We start from the raw sequence: 21,570 nt of genomic DNA on the forward strand, positions 1-21,570 counted from the left end.
CTGTAGTTTGTGGTGAACAGTGTCCCCATGCTCTTATTAAAGGACTAACCACAGGACTAACAGACACCGCAGGATGACCCCACATCTGTTCGACAGGGCCGCTCCGCGCGAACAACGCTCAGCGCTCAACAATTACACAACCCTGAGATTTATCTGGCCACGGTTAAATCCCCTTCACTCAAAATACTGTGTGTGCTCAATGCACTGTAATCCCCGGACACTGGCGCAAATCCTGCCGATCTCGTGGTCTCTGATGTCTTGTCTGAACCTTCTCATCTCACTCTATCATGCTATTCATGGCAAAGGCCACTAATGTGTCCCTCATGCAAATAACGTTAGCTGGGCTGTAAAAACACCTACCCTTTCATCCCTGATAGACTTATTCTCCATGCCAGATGCTCCAACTTTGGAAGAATCAGTCATAATTGAAGCAGAGACATGCAATGTTATTAGATGTTCAAGCCAACATGAAATCAAAATTTATCCTATTTACTCCCTAATGCATGTTCCTGTTTTTATTATGAATAATTCATTGGTGCATATTGTTCTGAAGAAAAAAGGTTTAACTTTCTTTGCAATCTTTATTTCAGCTGACTTAAGCCACGTAGGCTATTGGATAATATAAATATCAATATATTTAGGCTTCATTTTACATAATTTTGCATTTGGTCTGGCTATATAGCACCTTTTTTACAATCTAAATCCATTTTGATGGTTAAAATATTCATTTATTTTCACATTAAAGCACATCATGGATGTAAAATGGGTTGTGAACAGCAATTCACACTGACTTTTGAATGGGTGCAAGGGGGTCTGCAGAAAAATTGGGAAAAAAAGTTACTGAATTTGATTTTATAATTGTTTCTGCTTTCTTAACACTGGTTAGAAATGCTCAGTTTAAAGAAGCAATAAGGTACGAGAGGCTGTGCTGTATCGTGAATAAGTCATGCATACAGCACTAGCCTCGAGTACCTTATTGCTTTTATAAAATGGTTACCACACAATACAAATATTAAAGCCACTAAAAGCCTTCCTTCCACTGGAAAAAATAGTCCCTGACTGTGAACAGAAGTTACATCATTACGCCATTAGATGGCGGAAAAGACTGTCTTTATGAGTGTGTCAGTCAGTAGCGAAGACTTTTACATTGAAAAGACTGAATTGTTGTGAACACTGAACAAGACGCAACTGACAAATGCTTTGACTAGAGCTGTCAGTCACGGGAAAACCCCTTAACTGTTAAAAGGACAAGATATTGCAGCGGACATTTAAACAGATTTTTTATTATGAACATAGGACTGACCTGAAGGAAAATGCTAAATCTGAATGCAGGTAATAAACTCACTCACTCGATCTTTTTCTCACAATACTCTTCTACATAATACAGTAAGCTTCAATTAACAATTTAGATTGAGAACAAACAGTTTACGCTGCTAAGAGTGCTTGCTAAGGGTGTTGTGTAGTATTTATCATGAATAAAACATGGCTATTGACCAAGGAGAGGAGAGGAACTAACCGTTTTATAATCACAATTAAATTAAAGTGTTTGTGAAGTGAGAAATAAAAACCTGCATATAGTTTTGTTACAAATAATTTTTAATTTAAAAATGTTTCTCTGCAAAAGATACAAAGTTATGTTTAATTACTTTTTAATTACTAATTTGCTTTGGCTTCAGTGCAAAGACAATATAAAAGCCAATTATTATGGGGAAAGAACATGCTGTCTTTATATAATGCACATGCACCACTGATAGGCCTTGAAAATACACATGAACATATATAACTCTCTTCATGTTTCAGGAAAGGGGTCCCTCGATAATGGGTTCTTCATATGTGGGGGTCCATGGAACCATAACAATTAAAAGCCCTTAATTTACAGGAGCTTTAGAAAATGTACCATTATTAATACAATTACTATTAATTATTACTAAATATTATTGCATGTATGCAGTAATGAGGCTTTGAGGCTGTAACCCTTTACTTCTGAATGAGGGCACAGAGTATGAAGAAAAGTGAATATTAAACAAATTTCAGCTACAAAGTCAACAGCTGGCAATAGCGGTCACCGCACTGAGGGCATGAGCAATGCTGCCCCAGAACATGCCAGTGGGGCCTCTCTCATTCTGGCAAATCAAAAACAAATATTTGCCAGAAAAAAAAACAAACAAACTCAAAAGTCTTTAAGCACAGAGCAAATGGCGACCGGGGCAAATTAAAGATGCGCTCCAGTGCACTGTCAGTGAAAGGGCGAAAACAAGTCTGAGAGGGGGGAAGGTGGTGCCTTTCTTCGGCTAGAGCGACAATTCCACATCCTGAAGAGGTCAGCAGTGGGCTTTTGGAGACAAGGGGATGTATGGAGGTGAAGGACAGAGCTGCATCAAGGGATCATGGTTTGGTTGGTTAGCAAACCCAGTTTGTCTTTTTTCTTCCCAATTATGGCATATATCAGAGTGAAACGGCTTCTCGAACAAGAAAAAAAATTAGGGCGGGACTTGATTTTGTCCTTTTGGAATTGGATCGTTGTGGTTTGCTATTGCTGTGATCTCATGTGAGTGTCCTGCCCTTGCGTCGGTCAACACGTCATCAGAGAAGAGGTGTTGTTGCAAGAGGGAGGGTACATGAATTTAAAAAAAGGATGTGCTGGATTAATAATATATAATAAATACGTCAATATTCCATAAAAAAAATAAGAATTGTCCATTTTGATTTCATGTTGACTAACAGCACTTGGACTTTCTGCAGATTTCATCGTTTTGCCAGTAGGTGGCGATAATGGACCGAGTCACTGAATCACTCACTCAAACGATTCATTCGAAACACTGGTTCATTCAGGAATATTCGCGCGACGGTTGATTTTGACCTTATTTTTGCAAAATGGCAAAACTCTGTCTAGAATGTAAGTCACTCAATATTAAATTAATGCTTAATTAGCTATAAAAGCAATATCACACGATAAAGAGTGCAGTTGGTCTCTATAATGTCCGTTACAGCGCACGAGGCGCTGACCAACTTACATCCGTGCTAATATCGTGTGAAATTGTTTAATATTGTGGTCCTGCCATTGAAATGAACGGGAATGCTAACTGATACATTTTTCCAGGAATTATAGACCTCATTAAGCTGCAGGTGTAGCAGTCTGGCTGGAGAGGGACTTTGGGAGACACTCGTCTGTACAGATACACGGCATAGCAAGCTGCGTAAGTAGTCTGAGAAACATTTATATATTAGTCATTTCTTATCGTGTTATTTTGTCTAGCTCTCCATTCAAAAAACACTATAGCAGAGAAAGCATATGAAGAACTACAGTAATACCAAGAACGCCTACCAGTCCCTCGCCTAACGTTACTTATACTGAGCCCTTAAAGTATGTAACGTTACTCTTTTTTGTCATAAAAACGTACATACTTTTGAGTGTGTAGCAGAAGAGTAGGCAAGTTCTGGGACATTTTACCACGTGGTAATTTCGTCTTTAAAGTCACCATTAAACAAAAATGGACAATTCTTATTTTTTTATGGAACATTGCAGTATTTATTCTTGTGCCCTCGTAATTTTTAATCAAAATAACGTGCTCTTCCTCTTGCAGCATCTCTTCTCTGATGACATGTTTTTTGGTGCAAGGGCGAGACAATCAGTCACTCACATAAGATCACACCAATAGCAAACGACAATGATCCAATCAATTCCTGATGGACAAAATCAAATCCCGCCCTACATTTTTCCTTCTTCGCGAAGCCGTTAAAGGGATAGTTCACCCAAAAATGAAAATTCTGTCATCATTTACTCACCCTCAAGTAGTTACAAACCTGTTTGAATTTCATTGTTCTTCTGAACACAAAGGAAGATATTTGGAAGAATGTCAGTAACCAAACAGATCTCGCCCCCCATTGACTACCATAGTAATTATTTTTCAAACTATGGAACTGCATTTCCTACAGCATTCATTAATCTTTGTTAATGTTAGTTTCAACATTTACTAAAACATTATTAAAATAAAGAGTTGTATTTGTTAACATTTAATGCAATGTAAACTAATATGAACAATATGAACAGCTGTATTTTTATTAACTAACATTAACAAAGATTAACAAATACAGTAACAAATGAATTGCTCATGTTTAGTTCATGTTAGCTAAATTAACCTTGTTGTAAAACGTTACCACAAATTCAACACAAATAACATGCTTGAACACACATGTAAGATCCAGACAGGTGAAACAATATTTTTGCAAGTTAGATTCATAAAGACTTCATTTGTTTCTGAAAGAATGATTCAGTGATAGTTTTAACAGTAATTTGTTGCCACCTAGTGGTGTAACAATGCAATCGATGCAGTCATTATTTGAACCACTTTCAAAAGGTGATTTATTCTGTTTTGATCTGTAACTTAGACATCAGCGTTTATCTGAATAGTAAACTTTTGTATACTTCTGTGATATTTGGAATATTTGTAACAGAAATAATAATAATGTGCAACTGAAAAGATTATCTGTGAAGTTGTTTATATCTAAACATGACAACTCTCTCTAGATCAATGGCAGTGCAAAAGCAGATTTGAATGTCGCAATTTTATTTTTGTCAAAGCCTACACAGGCGAATCATTGTCATTTAGGAATTAGATCATGTGGGTGATGAAATCGAGAATGCAATCTTTTAAAGATTAATCTTGCAGCTTTGTGCACCTCTCTCTCCCTGCATTGACATATATGAGTAGCGTGAGGGCTTTTCAGTGCATTCATTGTTATAATATTCATGAGGTGAGACATCTCTATTAAAGGATACGCTCCTCGCACTTTGTTCTGGATAAGAACCGGTTCTCGGTTCCCAACCCTAGTTACCACTTTCCTCTGTTCTACTCCATTGAGCTGAAAAAAAATACACTTTTTTCCCGAAAGACATTGTTTCATAGAGTTGTGTGACTACGATGATATTGAGACAATTTTGCTATCACGATATCACGATATTGATAATACCATTACATCCCTATTATTTGCACAAAAATATTTTCTCAGAACATGAGTTCTGCTATTTAGAAAACAAAATACACCTGGTGTACATTCTTTGTTCTTTATTTTCTAGAAGTACTATAAAGTTAAAAACCTTGCTGTATTTTTGTGTTGTTAATTAAAGGTGCCCAAGAATGCTTTTTCACAAGATGTAATATAAGTCTAAGGTGTCCCCTGAATGTGTCTGTGAAGTTTCAGCTCAAAATACCCCATAGATTTTTTTAAATTAATTTTTTTAACTGCCTATTTTGGGGCATCATTAACTATGCACTGATTTTTTCAGCGCGCCGCCCCTTTAATTTGCGTGCTTCCTGCCACACGAGCTCTCGATTATATTACAGCACATTTACAAAGTTCACAGCTAATATAACCCTCAAATGGATCTTTACAAGATGTTCGTCATGCATGCTGTATGCATGCTTCGAATTATGTGAGTAAAGTATTTATTTTGATGTTTATATTTGATTCTCTATGAGTTTGAGGCTGTGATTCGTGGCTAACGGCTAATGCTACACCGTTGGGGAGATTTATAAAGAATGAAGTTGTGTTTATGAATTATACAGAGTGCAAGTGTTTAAAAATGAAAATAGCGACGGCTCTTGTCTCCGTGAATTCAGTAAGAAACGATGGTAACTTTAACCTCATTTAACAGTACATTAGCAACATGCTAACGAAACATTTAGAAAGACAATTTACAAATATCACTAAAAATATCATGCTATCATGGATCATGTCAGTTATTATTGCTCCATCTGCCATTTTCGCTGTTGTTCTTGCTTACCTAGTCTGTTGATTCACCTGTGCAGATCCAGACGTGACTGGCTGCCCTTGTCTAATGTCTTTCATAATGTTGGGAACATGGGCTGGCATATGCAAATATTGGGGCGTACACCCCGACTGTTACGTAACAGTCGGTGTTATGTTAAGATCCGCATGCTTTCCGGAAGTCTTTTAAACAAATGAGATTTACATAAGAAAGAGAAAGCAATGGAGTTTGAAACTCAATGTATGTCTTTTCCATGTACTGAACTCTTTTATTCAACTATGCCGAGGTAAATTCAAATTTTGAATCTAGGGCACCTTTAAGGGAAGGTACACCACCATCTTAATCCGATGAAAGTGACGTGAACATGCCTGACGTCGTAAACATTGTTTTTCACAACATGTAGAAAACACGTGGGGTAAACCACATTCAAATAACACATTCAACGTTTAGGGATACTATACTTCTTCTGAATTTATTTTAAAGTGCACATGAAATCAAAATTGACCTTATTTATTTTGTTAGCTCAAATTGCTAGTTTTGTGGTGAACAGTTCATCCGTGCAAGTCAATCCACACAAAAAAATTGTTTGGCTTCATAATATTTAATCAAAATCTGAAAATGCTCCTCCCCTCTGCAACGGTGCCCCTTCTCTAATGACATTAGTTTGATGGCTTGGGTTGAAATCGCTTAAACCACTCCCCTCCAACTGTTAGTCTGCTATGAGCGAGAGATGGAGAGGATGAGTGCTAAAGTAAAACCCTGCCCTCTATTCAATATTCCGTTTCACTGGAGAAAAGTTGTTTGCAACTTCCGGTTCATGCGGACTTTAAAGAACACAACAATTAATAATTACAAGTGGCAGTGCCACCTGCAGGTACAATGAGAATAGCAGTACATACATAACATTTCCTCCCCTCTTAATTAAGAAACAAAGAAAACAATGCATTCTCAGAAACAAAAATTATGCTTTTATTTATACTATACTATAATACTGCTGTAGAGGGTAGACTGCCTCTTGCCTCGAGCCAGTTCGGTAATTATTCTGCCCCATGTCAGAACAGGCTCACTAACATAACTAATTACAGTTCGGTCCAGCAGGGGTTTCTCATGGCTGTATAATGTCAGACGGTTGGGAGGTTTGGTCACTCTGGCTGGATAGTGTCTTAACTGCACTGATGGGATGTTGAGTTTGCCATGGTTTGTCAGAGTCTCTACTGATGTTTCACTGTGTTAACATCTTGTTCCTTTGTTGGTGGTGCAGAAGAAGTGCTGTTTACAGAGGCTTGTACAGGAACAGATACATCACTGGTGTCAGGTGAGTTTCAGCTGTTTGATTTGGAATGTACCAGAGTTGATCAGCATGACATCTCTATTCCTCAGAAGCTCCTACATCCACAGTATAAGATACTGGACCACTTTGAGCCATCACCACACCTGATGTCCATCTTCCTCTCCCTTTGTAATCACGAACCAGCACAGCATCCAAATTGTCTCGGCTTAGACTGACCAGCTCGGCGGAGGATGTGGGAGGTCTGTGAGAGTCGCACGGCAGCTGTTACACTGGGTTTCAAGGCATCTAGATGCGTGCACAGCTTGCGTCCCATAAACAACAGGGAAGGGGACTCTCTTGTCGTCGAATGTGGTTTGTTGCAGTACGTCAACAAGACACCTCCAGCCATCTCTGAAGAGTAGAAGAGCCCTTAGAAGCCTTCATTGCGTGCTTTAGCGACTGAACAAACCTTTCAGCCTGCCCATTGGATGTGCCCACTCCTGAGAGACAAATTATGGTCCATTAGCACTCACAAGGACTTCAAGGACCACAAGGCAGTCCATAATTCTGCAAAACTTCAATTGCATTTCTGCTGTTATTGATGGCATCAACTGCAGATCAGGCCACTTCGAATCTGCTTCAACCACTACTAGGTACATGTGACCATCACATGGCCCAGCAAAATCTACATGAATGCACTCCCATGGTTTGCTTGGCCACTCCCATGGGTGGAGGAGTGCTTGTGATGGCATTTTCTGTATTTGTTGACATGACACATCTTCACTTCAATGCAGTTTAATGTCAGCATTAAGACTCGGCCCCCGCACATAACTGCGAGCAATGGCTTTCATTCAGACAATTCCTGGATGGTCAGTGTGCAGTTACTCCAGTACCCTTTTCTGCAGCTTGTGGGGTACAATGACTCCTATGCCCCGCATTAGGCACCCGTGTTGGACGGACAGCTCATTGTGTGTGGACATGAAAGGTGAGAGTTCATTATTACCAGTCAGGTTGACAGCCCTTTTATGACCATTTCGACAATTGTAGACAAGGTTGAGTCACTCACAGTCTCACGTCGAGTTTCTCCATCTGTCCGAGGTAAAACAGTTCTACAGCATCCTTTTTTTCCTCTGTGCTTTACTTGTAACGACAGACAGGAAAGACCACTGGCATTTGCGTGATGTTGGCTCTTTTGTACACGATGGTATTAGTTGTGCACATCTGCATCCGTGCTGCCGCCATAGACGGAATTTCTTTTTACGGCCCAAAGACCGTAGTGAGGGGGCAGTGATCTGTGAAAAGCATGAATTTCCGTCCTTAGAGATACTGGTGAAATTTCCTGGCGTCAATTATGTGACCCAGGTAGTCCTTGAAATCACATTTCCCTTTTTCAGCATGCAAGCCAAACTGCTCCAGTTATCTAAGGATTGCATCCAGGTTTTCCAGGTGTTCAGCTTCAGTCCGCCCGGTAACCAGAATATCATCCAGGTAACTATGGATATTAGGTAGTCCTTGTAATATTTGCTCCATAGCTCTCTGGAATATGGCTGGCGCCGAAGCGATCCCAAATGGAAGGTGATTGTACTAGAATAGCCCTTTCTGTGTGGAAATTGTGAGGAACTTCCTGGACTCCACTCCTCCTTGGCCCTCATATGAAGGTAAGCATATGACAAGTCCAGTTTGCTGAAACATTTTCCTCTTGCTAATGAAGTGAACAAGTCCTCAATGCACGGTAACAGATAGTTTTCAATGTGCAAGACAGGGTTTACGGTCACCTTAAAGTCACCACAGATGCGCACTGCTCCATTTTTCTTTACAACAGGGACTATTGGAGTAGCCCATTCACTGTACTGTATCAGTGACAATACTCCCATTTCAACGAGACAGTTCAGCTCCGCTTCGATTTTTGGACGTAAAGCATATGGAATGACTCTGGGCTGGCAAAACTTGAGTTTGTGTTCAGGTTTCAATGTTATTTAGCTTTGATGTTTAGTGAAAACAGCAGCATGTTTCTGCAGCACAGCTTCTAGTGTCTTCAATTTGACTGTTTTTATTTCTTTCCAGTTCAATTTGATCTGACGCAACCACTCTCTGCCATAGAGTTGTGAGTAATCTTCCTGCATGACATACAATGGAAGAACAGCTGTCTGCTTGCCCATTTTTACATGCACATCGATTACACCTTCAGGACGCAATGCTTGTCCAGTGTGCGCCCGTGTCCAGTTCCATTTCTAGTGGCCTACCTTCAATTTCTGGTTTCAACAATGATCCTGGGCTTTTCTCCTGGCTGTGACAGTTTATACAGAGCTAAATCAGAGTCCGTGTCATCAGGCACTTTCTTGTCGGCATCAATGCTGTCAGCTTCTATGAAGTGGTAAAATCTTTCAGTGCCTAACTACTCACGATTCACTGTGTTAGCTTCTTGGTAAGTTAATCCTCCTTGTCGCCAATTATGTTATGTTTTTCAGTATCATAACATGTAGAAAACACGTGAGGTAAACCACATTCTAATAACAGTGCCACCTTCCGGCGCAATGGAGGAATAGCAGTATTACATGCATAACAAACATGACTTACGAAATTCCTAGGAGGACTTGAACGCACCATAAACCTCTTTACTTAACCGTCGGTCTTACACGTTTTCCATGTTTGTAGTTTTTTAATACCTTTTTATTCATATTTTTTTTTGTTTTGAACTAAATCCTTCTCCAAAGAACTATGCCCCTTTTCTGTTGTTATTTATATAAGCATCTGGTAGAAGGACATGTCTGACTGTTAAGTTCTTGCGTCTTGCAGTGCCTCAAACACGACAGATTGTTCTTAAAACACGCCGCCTCCAAGTTAACAGTAGTTAATCTATACCTGAAGCACGTCTCTATATCTTGCGTTTTCCATTCCACTGCCTTGCGTCTCGCATTTTTAAACGCAAAAATGTGTTCTGTGCGAATCACCTCTTATCCAGTGACAATGACAAGAGTGATATCCAGGACTGCAGCCTTGCTTTTAATCACACATTTGTTTATTCTGATGAGTGGCCGACTGCCCCCCCTTCCTTTGTGCGTTAACATGCAGCGCTGTTCCCGTAAGCTTTTAGAGATTTGTTTATTTGTGTTGCGGCTCGTTTTGCAGCTTGCGAGTGACCCCACCCAGTTTTCACAAGAGCTCCTGACAGCAGGCCTGCTTAGCAGCTCCCCTCTCAATTAACATACTATTAGCATAATATTAGCATGTGTGGATTCGGGTGTTAATGGCTGGAGAAAAATGCTTCAAAAATCAATTTGATAAATTACAAATGGAGGCCAGCGGGTGCAAACGGTCTCCTCACATACCGCTTAGTCAAGCTGTTCTCTGGATAAAGCACAAACACAGTCAAACTGGTGGTACAAAATGTTAATCGCTGTATCCAGAACTTTTAAAACTGCCGAAATTTCTGTGGTATTTTGATCATATTTGTGCCGAAAATGACACGTGAACAACCAGAATCAACAGCACAAAGAGCTTTTCGTAACTTTGAGCTTAGTTTAGTGTAGCCAGACATTTTTCTTGCAGTATAAAGTCTGGTCCCTCTTAAAATAGCCTGCAAAGCACGCAGTCACTACAAATGGATTTATTCTTTAAGCACTGTTTCCGAACTCCCTGAAACGCCTTGTTTGTAGTTTTCTACCAGGAATGTACAAGTCACAATATTCCTAATTTAAATAATTCCTGCCCTAGGCATAGGTATGCAAAAAGGGGGGGAAGTCTGGTTGACTTGTGTTAGTGTGTTGAAACTGGCGGTTATGGTAAGGGGTGTGACATTTCTGAAACACACTCAAAGCTGTTGATCAGTCACAACACACTAGTTCAGCTGACCAATCAGAGCACATTGTGCTTTTCAGAAGGAGGGGCTTCATAGAGACCGTAACTAAACAGAGTGTTACTGACAGACTAGAAGGAGAGGTGCTGCAACAATGTTGAAAAAATATTGAAAAAATAATGTTTTTTGAACATTCAAGCTAAAAACCTATTCTAGTAGTCCTCAAAAACAAAATCAAGACTTTGAAAGAAAGCGTAATAGATCCCTGTATATATATATATATATATATATATATATATATATATATATATATATATATATATATACAGTTGCAAGAAAAAGTATGTGAACCACTTGCAGAATCTGTGAAAATGTGAATAACGTTAACAAAAAAAAGGAGATAATACACAATGCATGTTATTTTTTTATTTAGTACTCTCCTGAGTAAGATATTTTACAAAAAAAAAAATGGTTACATATAATCCACAAGACAAAAAAATAGCTGAATTTATTGAAATAACCCCATTCATAAGTATGTGAACCACTGATTCTTAATAATGTGTGTGGTCACCTGGATGATCTACGACTGTTTGTTTGTTTGTTTTGTGATGTTTCTTCATGAGTCTCTTGTTTGTTCTGAACAGTTAAACTGAGCTCTGTTCTTCAGAAAAATTCTCCAGGTCCTGCAGATTCTTTGGTTTTCCACCATCTTCTGCATATTTGAACCCTTTACAGCAGTGAATGAATGATTCTCAGATCCGTCTTTTCACACTGAGGACAATTGAGAGACTCAAACTCAACTATTAAAAAAGGTTCACTAAATTCACTAATGCTCCAGAAGGAAACATGATGCATTAATAGACGGGGGTGAAAACATTTGGAATTTGAAGATCAAGGTAAATTGTATTTAATTTGTCTTCCGGGAAACATGAAAGTATCTTCTGTTGCTTCTGAAGGGCAGTACTAAATGAGAAAAAATGTATATTTAAACAAAATAAGAAAAATTTGGACATCATCTTGTTCAAAAGTTTTCACCCCCCGACTCTCATTGTCCTTAGTGTGAACAGACGGATCTGAGAATCATTCAGTCACTGCTGTAAAGGGTTCAAATATGCAAAAGATGGTGGAATACTGAAGAATCTGCACGACCTGGAGGATTTTTCTGAAGAACAGAGCTCAGTTTAACTGTTCAGAACAAACAAGAGACTCCTGAAGAACCATCACAAAACACACAAACAGTCGTAGATCATCCAGAAAACCACACACACATACATATGAATGGGGTTATTTCAATAAATTCAGCTATTTTTTGTCTTGTGGATTATATGTAAACATCTTTTATGTAAAATATCCTACTCAGGACAGTACTAAAAAAATAACATGCATTTTGTATTATCTCCTTTATTTTGTTATTCACATTATTCACATACTTTTTCTTGCAACTGTAATTTACATGTAATTTAATATAATACATCAATAAAGCTCTGTTGATATCTATAAATAATAATGTCAAAGTGAAATGTATATTTAATATCATTATTTAAAATAATTTATATGAAGTTATAAGCTGTGGGTGTGCCATCTCAGGCTGAGACTGATCTGAATTAAGACCTGAGATAACAACTGGCTAATTCATAAAACAGAGAGATGCAAGGCAGGCAGACATCTCTCAGAGACAAAATAATATGATTTCATATGAATGAACATTGATGGGGGGTGGAGTAGGCCAGCTGTTGATGAAGTCACTGAATGAGAACAAACGTAATGTGTCGTCTGTAAGGGGAAATATGTGTCAGAGCTGATTGGACAGCAGCCTTAGGCTGTGCTGTTCCTCTCAATACCATGCCTGTCTCTCACCTACTGCTAAACTGAAGCAAAACAGCAGAATAAACCATCTACAGCTGTGCTTACAGGTCTAGCACATCCCCAGACCACACACACACACTCACACACACACACACACACACTGAATTCTCATGCTTAGACAAAACGTTATCATTGTTTTTATAAAGGTGCACTCAGTAATTTTTTCATTATTAAAAACATTTTACACTTGAATAAATTAATAATACTAAAAAATAAAATAAAAATCACATTCACTCACATGAGATCAAGACTACATTCACACAGTCAGTCCAAATCCGATTATTTGGACTAACTGATCCGATTGGAGCCTGATCTAAAATAATTGACTGTCCACAAGAAAGGATGCATTAAACTGATCAAAAATGACAGTAAAGATCAAAAATTTCTAATTTCAAATAAATGCCGTTCTTTTAAACTATTCACCACAGAATTCTTAAAAAAAAAAAAAAAAATGTATCAGGGTTTCCACAAAAATATTCAGCACAACTGCTTTGAACATTGATAATTAATAAGAAAAGTTTCTTAAGCTTCTTCGTCAAAGGAATAATTTACATTTTACAGTATATATGAAAATAGACAGGTTATTTTAAATTGTAATAATATTTCACAATATTACTAGTTTTGTTCAAATAAATGCAGCCTTGCTGAGCATAAGAGAGTTGTTCAAAAACATTAAAAAAAATCTTACCAACCCCAAACTTTTGAAAGGTAATGTCATTTAGTGTATTTGTTTAGGTTTTTGTCATATTTTCGTGGGTATGTGAAGTTCTAAGTGTCTGGTGGTTGGTGATTTTGTTTGGTTAGGCTTATTTTTAGTGCTTAACCTGTTGTCTAACATTTGCTTTGGTGGCAGTCGTACGTATTTGGCCCCTGTGATGTTGAATGGCATGCGTGTTAACATTTCGCCTTTGTAGTGCAAGTGCAGATGCGTTTGGCTTCAGTCGCACTAAGGTGTCTGTGCGTACACATTTGTCTGTCATTGGTAATGTGTGTGTGATTGCGTGTGTGTTGGAGTTCTGAGTACTCTCTAATCCCCCCCTCTTCATGAATACATTAGCGGAGTGTCTTAAACTCAGCTTAGCTGGCGGCTCTGGAGGCACATCACATCCTATTACCTACTTTAAATCATTAATGTGACATCGTTTTCACTCAATCTCCAAACACCCACGCTTCAAATCTGCACATTTCACTGAGCTGTCGCAGAAGCTCTCTGGAACTCAGACACACACACACACACACACACACAGACATATGCATCTTGTACACAGACATGGTAACTGTAAAAATACATAAGCTAGCATGAGCTTACAAACATGTAAAAACAGTAAATACACACTCTGAATTATGCAAATTGCTTCCCTCAGTTGATGTTGTTGCTTCGTGAAAGCATCTTGCCCTCTTTTTTTGTTCGACACTCAGCAGAGACGGTGATATAGACAGCAGGAAAGATAACTCAACGAATCAGATGTTTCTTTTCTGTACTTTGCAGAAACGCACACACACTCTAACAAAACACTCTATTCAGTATTAGCTACAGGCAAAAAATCAAATATTTACAGTGCCAGGAGCTTCGCTACTTCACTTAAAGACTTAAAGACTCAATTTTCCAGCCCACTTTCCACTGCGTTTATACGAAAATTTGGAGTACTTAACTCCCTCTCAGACAAACACTCAAGACAGCAGCACAGACCCACCAGAGAGGAAACGCATTACAGGGCCAGAAAGACAAGAGCTCTGAACCCAGCAGCTTTTACAAAAGCATTAACATTAACTCATTAACACTGACTATCACATTTCATTACATAACGTTTGTGATTTTCAAAAGATAACCTTACCTTCATCCATTTTCCTTTCAGTTGTTTCCATTCCACCATGCTTGATGTGGTTAATTAAATCAGTCATTTCATTGGATGTGATCCAGTGTGCTTTCAACATCTGGCATTCTTATTGGTGGTAAAATAGGGTGCACTGCTTTTGAATAACATACTATAAGTACCTAGTAAAACTACTACTAAAAGTTAGATGCAGTGACTTTTTAAGCAGCCTTGATTTCGGAAGCATTTCATTTATTTTCTCCAGAGGCATTTCAGACATTTCTTTTGAGAGTTATAAACCTTGAAACTAAGTCAAATAGAGTCACAACATTATAAGCCTTGATTTGAAGCAAAAAAGTATTTGAAAATTGGAAAAAAGACAAAAGTACAAGATTGTTTCCTTTTTTATAAGGGAATGAACTTTGAATCCCATGAAGCAGTGACATAATCAAATCAGAAATGATGCTACAACATAACATAAATTCATTTAAAAAAGAAAAGAAAAAAGAAGTATGTTATGCTCACCAAGGCTGCATTTATTTAATTAAAAATACTGTAATATTGTGAAGTATCAATAAAATGAATTGAATATGTTATAAAATGTAGCAAAGCTGAATTTTCAGCATCATTACTCCAGTCTTCAGTGTCACATGATCCTTCAGAAATCATTCTGATATGCTGATTTGCTGCTCAAGAAACATTTTTTATTATTATTAATGTTGAAAACAGTTGTGTACCTTTTTTTAGGATTCTTTGTTGAATAGAAAGTTCAAAAGAACAACATTTATTTGAAATATAATCTTTTGTAACATTATAAATGTCTTTACTATCACTTTTGATAAATTTAATGCATCCTTACTGAATAAAAGTATTCATTTCTTTACAAAACTCTGACCCCAAACTTTGAACGGTAGTGTAGAAATGGCTTACAAAAGCTTTCTATTTCAGATAAATGCTGTTCTTTTGAACTTTCCATTCATCAAAGAATCCTGAAAAAAATTCTACACAACGGTTTTCATTGATAATATGTTTCTTGAGCAGCAAATCAGTATATCAGAATGATTTCTGAAGGATCATGTGACACTGAAGACTGGAGGAATGATGCTGAAAAGTCAGCTTTGTCATCACAGGAAGAGTTCTTTTAAATTGTAATAATTCAATATATATGTATTTTTTGGTATTTTGAATCAAATAAATGCAGCCTTGGTGAGCATAAAAGACTTATTTATTTTGAACCGCAGTGTATATAAAATAAATGCGATTTTTACTTCCAAAATCCTACTGTTACGCTCTTTTGAGGGCAGCACCAGAACCTTGTTATTTTGACAAAAATCTAATCCAGACATACTCTATGCGCACATAAAAGTGGAATTTTTATTGCTATGGATGCTGTAATTGTATGATAACACTGGGCAATTTTTTGATTTGTGTCACAAATATTATTTCTAATTGAAATGAGTGGTTTAGAAAGTCTGGTATGAAAGTATTTTCTAATGATATAACATCTGTGACCACCTACTTGAGGGGGAGTGATCAAGACAAACCTTTAAGATTTGTTAACAATACTGTGTAATTCATGAAGACTCTTCTACAAATATTTGTAATCTCAGCAGGTGTCCTACTGTCCAGTGTGATTCCAGACTCATACAATGACGTTCGGTGCTGGGAATTCCCTTTGTTTGGCCTAAAAATCTTGTGATTGCTTCATATGTTGGCACGTAAGAGTAGACAGATAGTATTTAGTGTGCAGTGTGGTGTTTTTTGGCAGTTCTGGACTGTCATCTAACAGTGCTACAGTTTAATTATGGAGTTGGTGAGTTGCAGTAGGGCAGAAAAAGGAGCCACAGACACACAGTAGAGATACAGAACACGTTGCTGTTTTTATTTGAGCCTTGACTGGCAGTAATACTGAAAAACGTCAACTTAGAACAGATGGTGGTAACCCACGGCTTGCTTTTTTTTTCTTTTTTCCATAAGAGTACAGTAACTCTTGCTTTTATTGTGGCATGAATAACATCAATAAAAGAGAGAAAGAAATATACAACTTATATTACACTGTGTTATGAACAAAATATAAATCTATAACTCTATGCTATATTTACATAATTATCTTTCTCGATTTTCAAGTTGAAATGGTAAGTTTCTAAGTACTTTTTGTTTGTTGTCATTTAACATTGTTTTGAGCTCCACACTTGACTTTGATTGTCTTATCAATTATTGTTCATAATACAGGCCATCATCAGACTATGTGTTCATAAAGACCATGAGGTTACCATGCCGACAAATAATTAGTTGACAGAACATGACCTTGTACGTTAAACCAGCCAGTCCTTTCTCCAGCATACGTGTCTCTATCAATTGATATGATTGTGGGAATTATTATTGTTAAAGCATGGTCACACCAGATGGCGGCTATTCTGTGATTGTGACTTTCGTTATCTGACAAGGTGTGATTGTGATGTCACTATAGTGAGCTTGATTGACAGAGGGAGACATAGTGTGGAGCTAAAACAATTCTGTAGATAAAAACATCTAATATGGCCATTCAATGGAGCTTCACTGGAATCAGACAATCCGATCGCCATTTTAGAAAGGCCATGTCTTCTGATTAAAAGGAATAGTCACCCGCCACCTTGTCTTTTAAACCCGTTTCACTTTTTTCCTTTTGTGAAACACAAAAGATGTTTTGCAGATTGTCCAAGCTGCTCTTTTGCCTACAAAGAACTGAATGGTGACCATGGTGCTCAAGCAAGACTTTCAGTGAATAGTGACTTTTCAGTCTGTTTCTCTCCCAAAGCTATTATATGGTTTCAGAGGAATATAGTACAGTTTTATGTACCACTTTTATGATGTTTTTCATTTTCTTTTCAGAGCTTCAGAGCCCCTGGTCCCCATCCACTCTCACTGTATGGAAGAGAGCAGCTCGGAGCATCTGCTAAATGTCTCCTATTGTGTTCTACAGAAGAAGGTAAGTCATACAGGTTTTGGCAAAATGTCATCATTTTTGGGGTGAACTATCCTTTTAAGGGTTAGGTGCTGTGTACTGTAACCCTGAACTGTAATTTGACACAATAGGTAAACAAATGTATTCATCTAAACCAATGATGTTCCAATGAAACATAAGGGAGAGGATGACAAATATCAGTAAACAAGATCCACGCCGCTCTTTCTGTTCAATAACAATTGGGGTATAATATAGCTGTTTTCTTTATCTTCAGTAAAAGTAAAAGAGAATTAACAGATAGGAAACTTCACATTATACATAAACCATTACAAATAAAAATATCATGTTCTTCTTATGTTTGTCTCCGAATGTCCAGAGTCCTAGTGCTTTAAGTAATGTGTTTGGAGTTCATGAATGATGCACGGAGGAGAAAAAGAAAATGAAAAAAAGAGAAATGTCTCTTTTCCTTCATATCAGCAGTTCACCGTGACCACTTTCTCAGAGAATATACCAGCGTCAGAACAGGATTAATTCAACAAAAAAACAAGAACAAATAATAAAAAAAAAAGAAAACAAAAAACAGAATATTGAACATAATAATTAGATCTAAATACCTACCCAGCTAAATATAATGCTTTATCAAGCGCAGTTTCCATACGATCATAAAAAAAAAAATCCAACTGGATGAAAATAATAAATTATACTGTACATAACTTACTAAACTTAGGAAATGCTGCCTATTCTTATAATTATTGTTAATAATATTATTACACTAGAGGCAGTTTTAATGAAAATAAAATACAGTATTTGCAAATACAAACTAAAACATTGACATGCAGAGTCTGAAACGGCTCCTCCCAACCTCGACAGCAGAGTGACGTTGACATGGAGGCAGAACATAAATACAAACAACAGACAGGACCGGACCTCATCGAACCGAATAAACTAGACAAAGACGTGCGCGCAAAATGCGTTCGGTCATCACTTGGCTAGCACTGCAGGCGTCTGAGTACCTATAACATTTTTCGTCAAAAAAATCTCAAGTAGGCCAGAAAAGTCGAATATGTTTTTAGTTAAATGTGTGCAATAGGAATATATGATTTGATATGTGTTGCGAGTGGACAGCTTTCAGGTAGATGTAAAGGGAAACAAAACAGAGATATTAATGGTTGGAGTCTGGCTGCTGTTCACCTAACAGCTTGTGTCTCTCTCTCATCCAGCTGCCCGCTTATGCCCACACCAGGCCAGAGAGAGGCTGGCAGAGTAGTTACAGTTAGGGCAGCCGTCAATCAAACGCTGTCGCCGTGCCAAAAGCAGCCACACAGGTGCAGCAAGATGGAGTGGGTCAGTCAGAGCCACACAGAGAGTGGATGACTGATGGCACGGCTCGGAGACTCCTCTGCACTGATAAACGGAGTGATAGATGGAAAAAAGTGTGGGAAATAAAGGGAAGAGAGAGACAACACAAACCCCTGTGGAGGAGGAGAGATGTGAGATATATTAAGGGGCGCTGATTGAAACGCACACTCGTGCTTGTCTTGTGCGGAGATCCCTGGTTTCTCTCAGAGCTGTCTTTTGAAAACAGAGTGCTGAGCACTGGGGCTTGTGGGAACTCTATTCTCCTCCTCTTTCAATATGCCATTCAGGCACAGACTCTTCTCTAGAGAGATTTTCTCTCCACATCTCCTCTTTTCCTTTCGGAATGAGGTGCAATGTTCCCTGCACCCAGCTACGACAAAAAACAGGTTGTTCAGGGAGACGATGAGAATGACAGGCAATAAAGACAGAAAGAATGAGGAAAACGCAAACAAACGAACGATCGATCAAGGAATGATCGGATGAAAAGGAAAGATAAATGCAGTGTTATTAAACGTTTGGTTTTCTTTCGCACGGATCTGGCAGCTAGCATGAATCGTACGTTTTGAATATTATAGTTTTTTTTTTTTTGTTGTTAATGTTCACATGACCAGCACATCAACTGTCTACATGTAATAAAAATTAACTTAAAACCTAGAAAAAGGCGCATTCGTCCACACACACAAACAAACAAAGAAATGTGCACGCGTACAATAATTCTGCTCGAGGCTTCACTCTCCATGATAACCATCGTCATGTCAGCTGTTGACCAAACACAAAGTCTTGTGCTATATCATAAAGTTTGTCTCCGCACCTGAGAGAGACGTCAACATCCAAAGTTCCCATAGAAGAGGAGGAGAAAGGAACAGTAAAAGCGTGTCAAGAGGAAAAGATGTGAGGAAGGAGGGATTGTCTGTCATCCAGCGGTGTCCAAACTCCTGAGTGAAGGGACGCGAATCCTCCCTTCCTATCCTTTCGTCCAAAAGAAGAGACATCTTTGAGTGAGAGAACATGGGCGTGAGGATGATAGAAAGAGATTCAGCTAATAGCACGCCGAAGAGAAAACAAAAATAGGAAATTTTTGTCATTTTACTCCTGTCAGGTGCTTTACGGTGAAGAGGAAAATAATTGTCTTTTTTCTCTATTAAAACTGTAGCACAAAAACAACAAAATCACATTCACAAGCCACTTGTTGGCACTGTGTACCTGAGTGAGAATATTATAGAACCAAGAAAAAAAAGCGGTTTAAAAGTGTCTCTTTAGAAACGAACAGGTCCACCATTTTAAAGTGTCTATGACGGGTCGACTGACAGGTCCTTAGTAATAAATGTCTTGATAACAAACCGGTCAAGGGTCATTTTTCCTATGTAGTCATAGCTTACTCGTGATTCAATAAGAACTTGCCACGGTACGTTCGCTCAGCGGGAGTCAGGGCAAGTGTTACACTTCATTCACAAGACCCTCCTTTTCATGTAACAGTCACTTTGATTGACAGGTCCTGTGCTTTGCTGTGAATATCAGGCTTGGCTCCGGAGGAGTCCTGATTGGACGGTGTATGGGGGGCGGAATGAAGTTTGCTTGCGTGAGATGCCAGGTGACTGGTGAGATGGCCGTGATTGGCAGGTTTACTGAGTGATGTGATTCTCGCTGTCGCTGCCATAGTCTCCGTCGTCGTCTTCGTAGTCAAAGTCATCGTAGGCGTCGCCGTTGCCGTCGTCCATTCTGAGCTCCTCCTCCTTCACACGAGGCTCCTCCCCTTTGTGTGTGAGGTATGAGGGCTGGCTGGTGGGCGGGACTGGTTCGGGGCTACTCGACATGCTCGAGTGCTCAGAGGGCATCTGTGGAGAGGGCATTCCTGCCATAGAGAGTGCACCCGGGTACACAACGCCCGCTGAGGACAAGGGTAATTGGGTCTGCTGTCTGTAGTACAATAAACACACAATCTGTTAGCAGGGCCTGGGTGAAAACATTAGTCAGATTGTTGTATACATGCTAGCGAAATTTAGTCAAGATGACCCAGTTTACTTCCATTGACGTGTTACTATATGAAATTGGATATTTAACAAGAAAAAATGTGAGGCAGGACTTTATTTAATCTATTGGCAATTGATTCGATAGTGAAAAAGGGAGGAGTTGAAAAATCAATTTGTAATTTCATAGGCGGAGCAAATTAATCGTTTACAGTAAGATCAGGAATGTGTTACAAAATTGATCAGGGTTAATTTGATTTCATGTTGACTTTAAAAGATTACATTAGTAAAAGTTATTTAATGAAACTACGAACCCTACGGTGAAGTACTGGCGCATCTCCTGTCTGCGGTTGCGCATGATAGCCTTATATTCACCAATGCGCAGTTTCTTTCCATCCACCAGGCAGGTGCGTTTGGGCCGTGGTTTGTATTTGTAGTCTGGGTATTTCTCTAGGTGCTGCTTACTAAGACGGGCCTGTTCTTCATAGTATGGCTGCTTTTCCAGGTTGGTCATGGCCTTCCAACGAGAACCTGCAGAAACAACAAGGTGTTTAGAGAAGGCACATTCTGCTACAGCCATAAACATTTGGAGGGTCATGTTTTGGCTGTTGTATTTTTGAGCTTCCCAATACAAATGTCCCCTATAAAAATGTGATAAAGCAGGGTCAGGTGAACTCAAAACAGCCTAATTATACAGGGCTTCTTTAAGACAGAGTAGTTGACTGATCATTCAGGCAACCCAGTGACTATTCGATTTTTAAAATATGTAATTTTGCACATCTCT

At 38.5% G+C, this 21,570-nt stretch overlaps 1 protein-coding gene and 1 long non-coding RNA gene across 23 annotated transcripts in view; one reads left to right on the forward strand and one right to left on the reverse strand.

Annotated features, from left to right (window-relative positions):
• Positions 1 to 2,570: 2,570 nt before the first annotated feature.
• Positions 2,571 to 21,570, forward strand: part of LOC125244735 — an 88,799-nt gene continuing 69,799 nt past the window's right edge. Inside the window, exons 1-3 of one of the 4 annotated variants that reach the window (XR_007179373.1) lie at positions 2,571 to 2,896; positions 3,101 to 3,197; positions 17,388 to 17,484. This is a non-coding gene — a long non-coding RNA (uncharacterized LOC125244735). Of the gene's footprint in view, positions 2,897 to 3,100; positions 3,198 to 17,387; positions 17,524 to 21,570 lie in introns of those variants that run through there. The other 3 variants (XR_007179372.1, XR_007179371.1, XR_007179370.1) reach the window with 3 other exon arrangements.
• sox5 (SRY-box transcription factor 5) overlaps positions 16,378 to 21,570 on the reverse strand; it is a 251,157-nt gene continuing 245,964 nt past the window's right edge. For 18 of the 19 annotated variants that reach the window (XM_048154934.1, XM_048154936.1, XM_048154941.1 and 15 more), the window contains 2 exons: positions 21,101 to 21,317; positions 16,378 to 20,736 (listed from right to left, as the gene is read on the reverse strand). In XM_048154934.1, coding sequence (XP_048010891.1) covers positions 20,442 to 20,736; positions 21,101 to 21,317 — 512 coding nt within the window. In that variant the 3' untranslated portion in view covers positions 16,378 to 20,441. The remainder of the gene's footprint in view (positions 20,737 to 21,100; positions 21,318 to 21,570) is intronic. The other variant, XM_048154949.1, reaches the window with a different exon arrangement.

This window comes from Megalobrama amblycephala, linkage group LG14 (assembly GCF_018812025.1).
Source record: "Megalobrama amblycephala isolate DHTTF-2021 linkage group LG14, ASM1881202v1, whole genome shotgun sequence".
Classification (NCBI taxonomy): Eukaryota; Metazoa; Chordata; class Actinopteri; order Cypriniformes; family Xenocyprididae; genus Megalobrama; species Megalobrama amblycephala.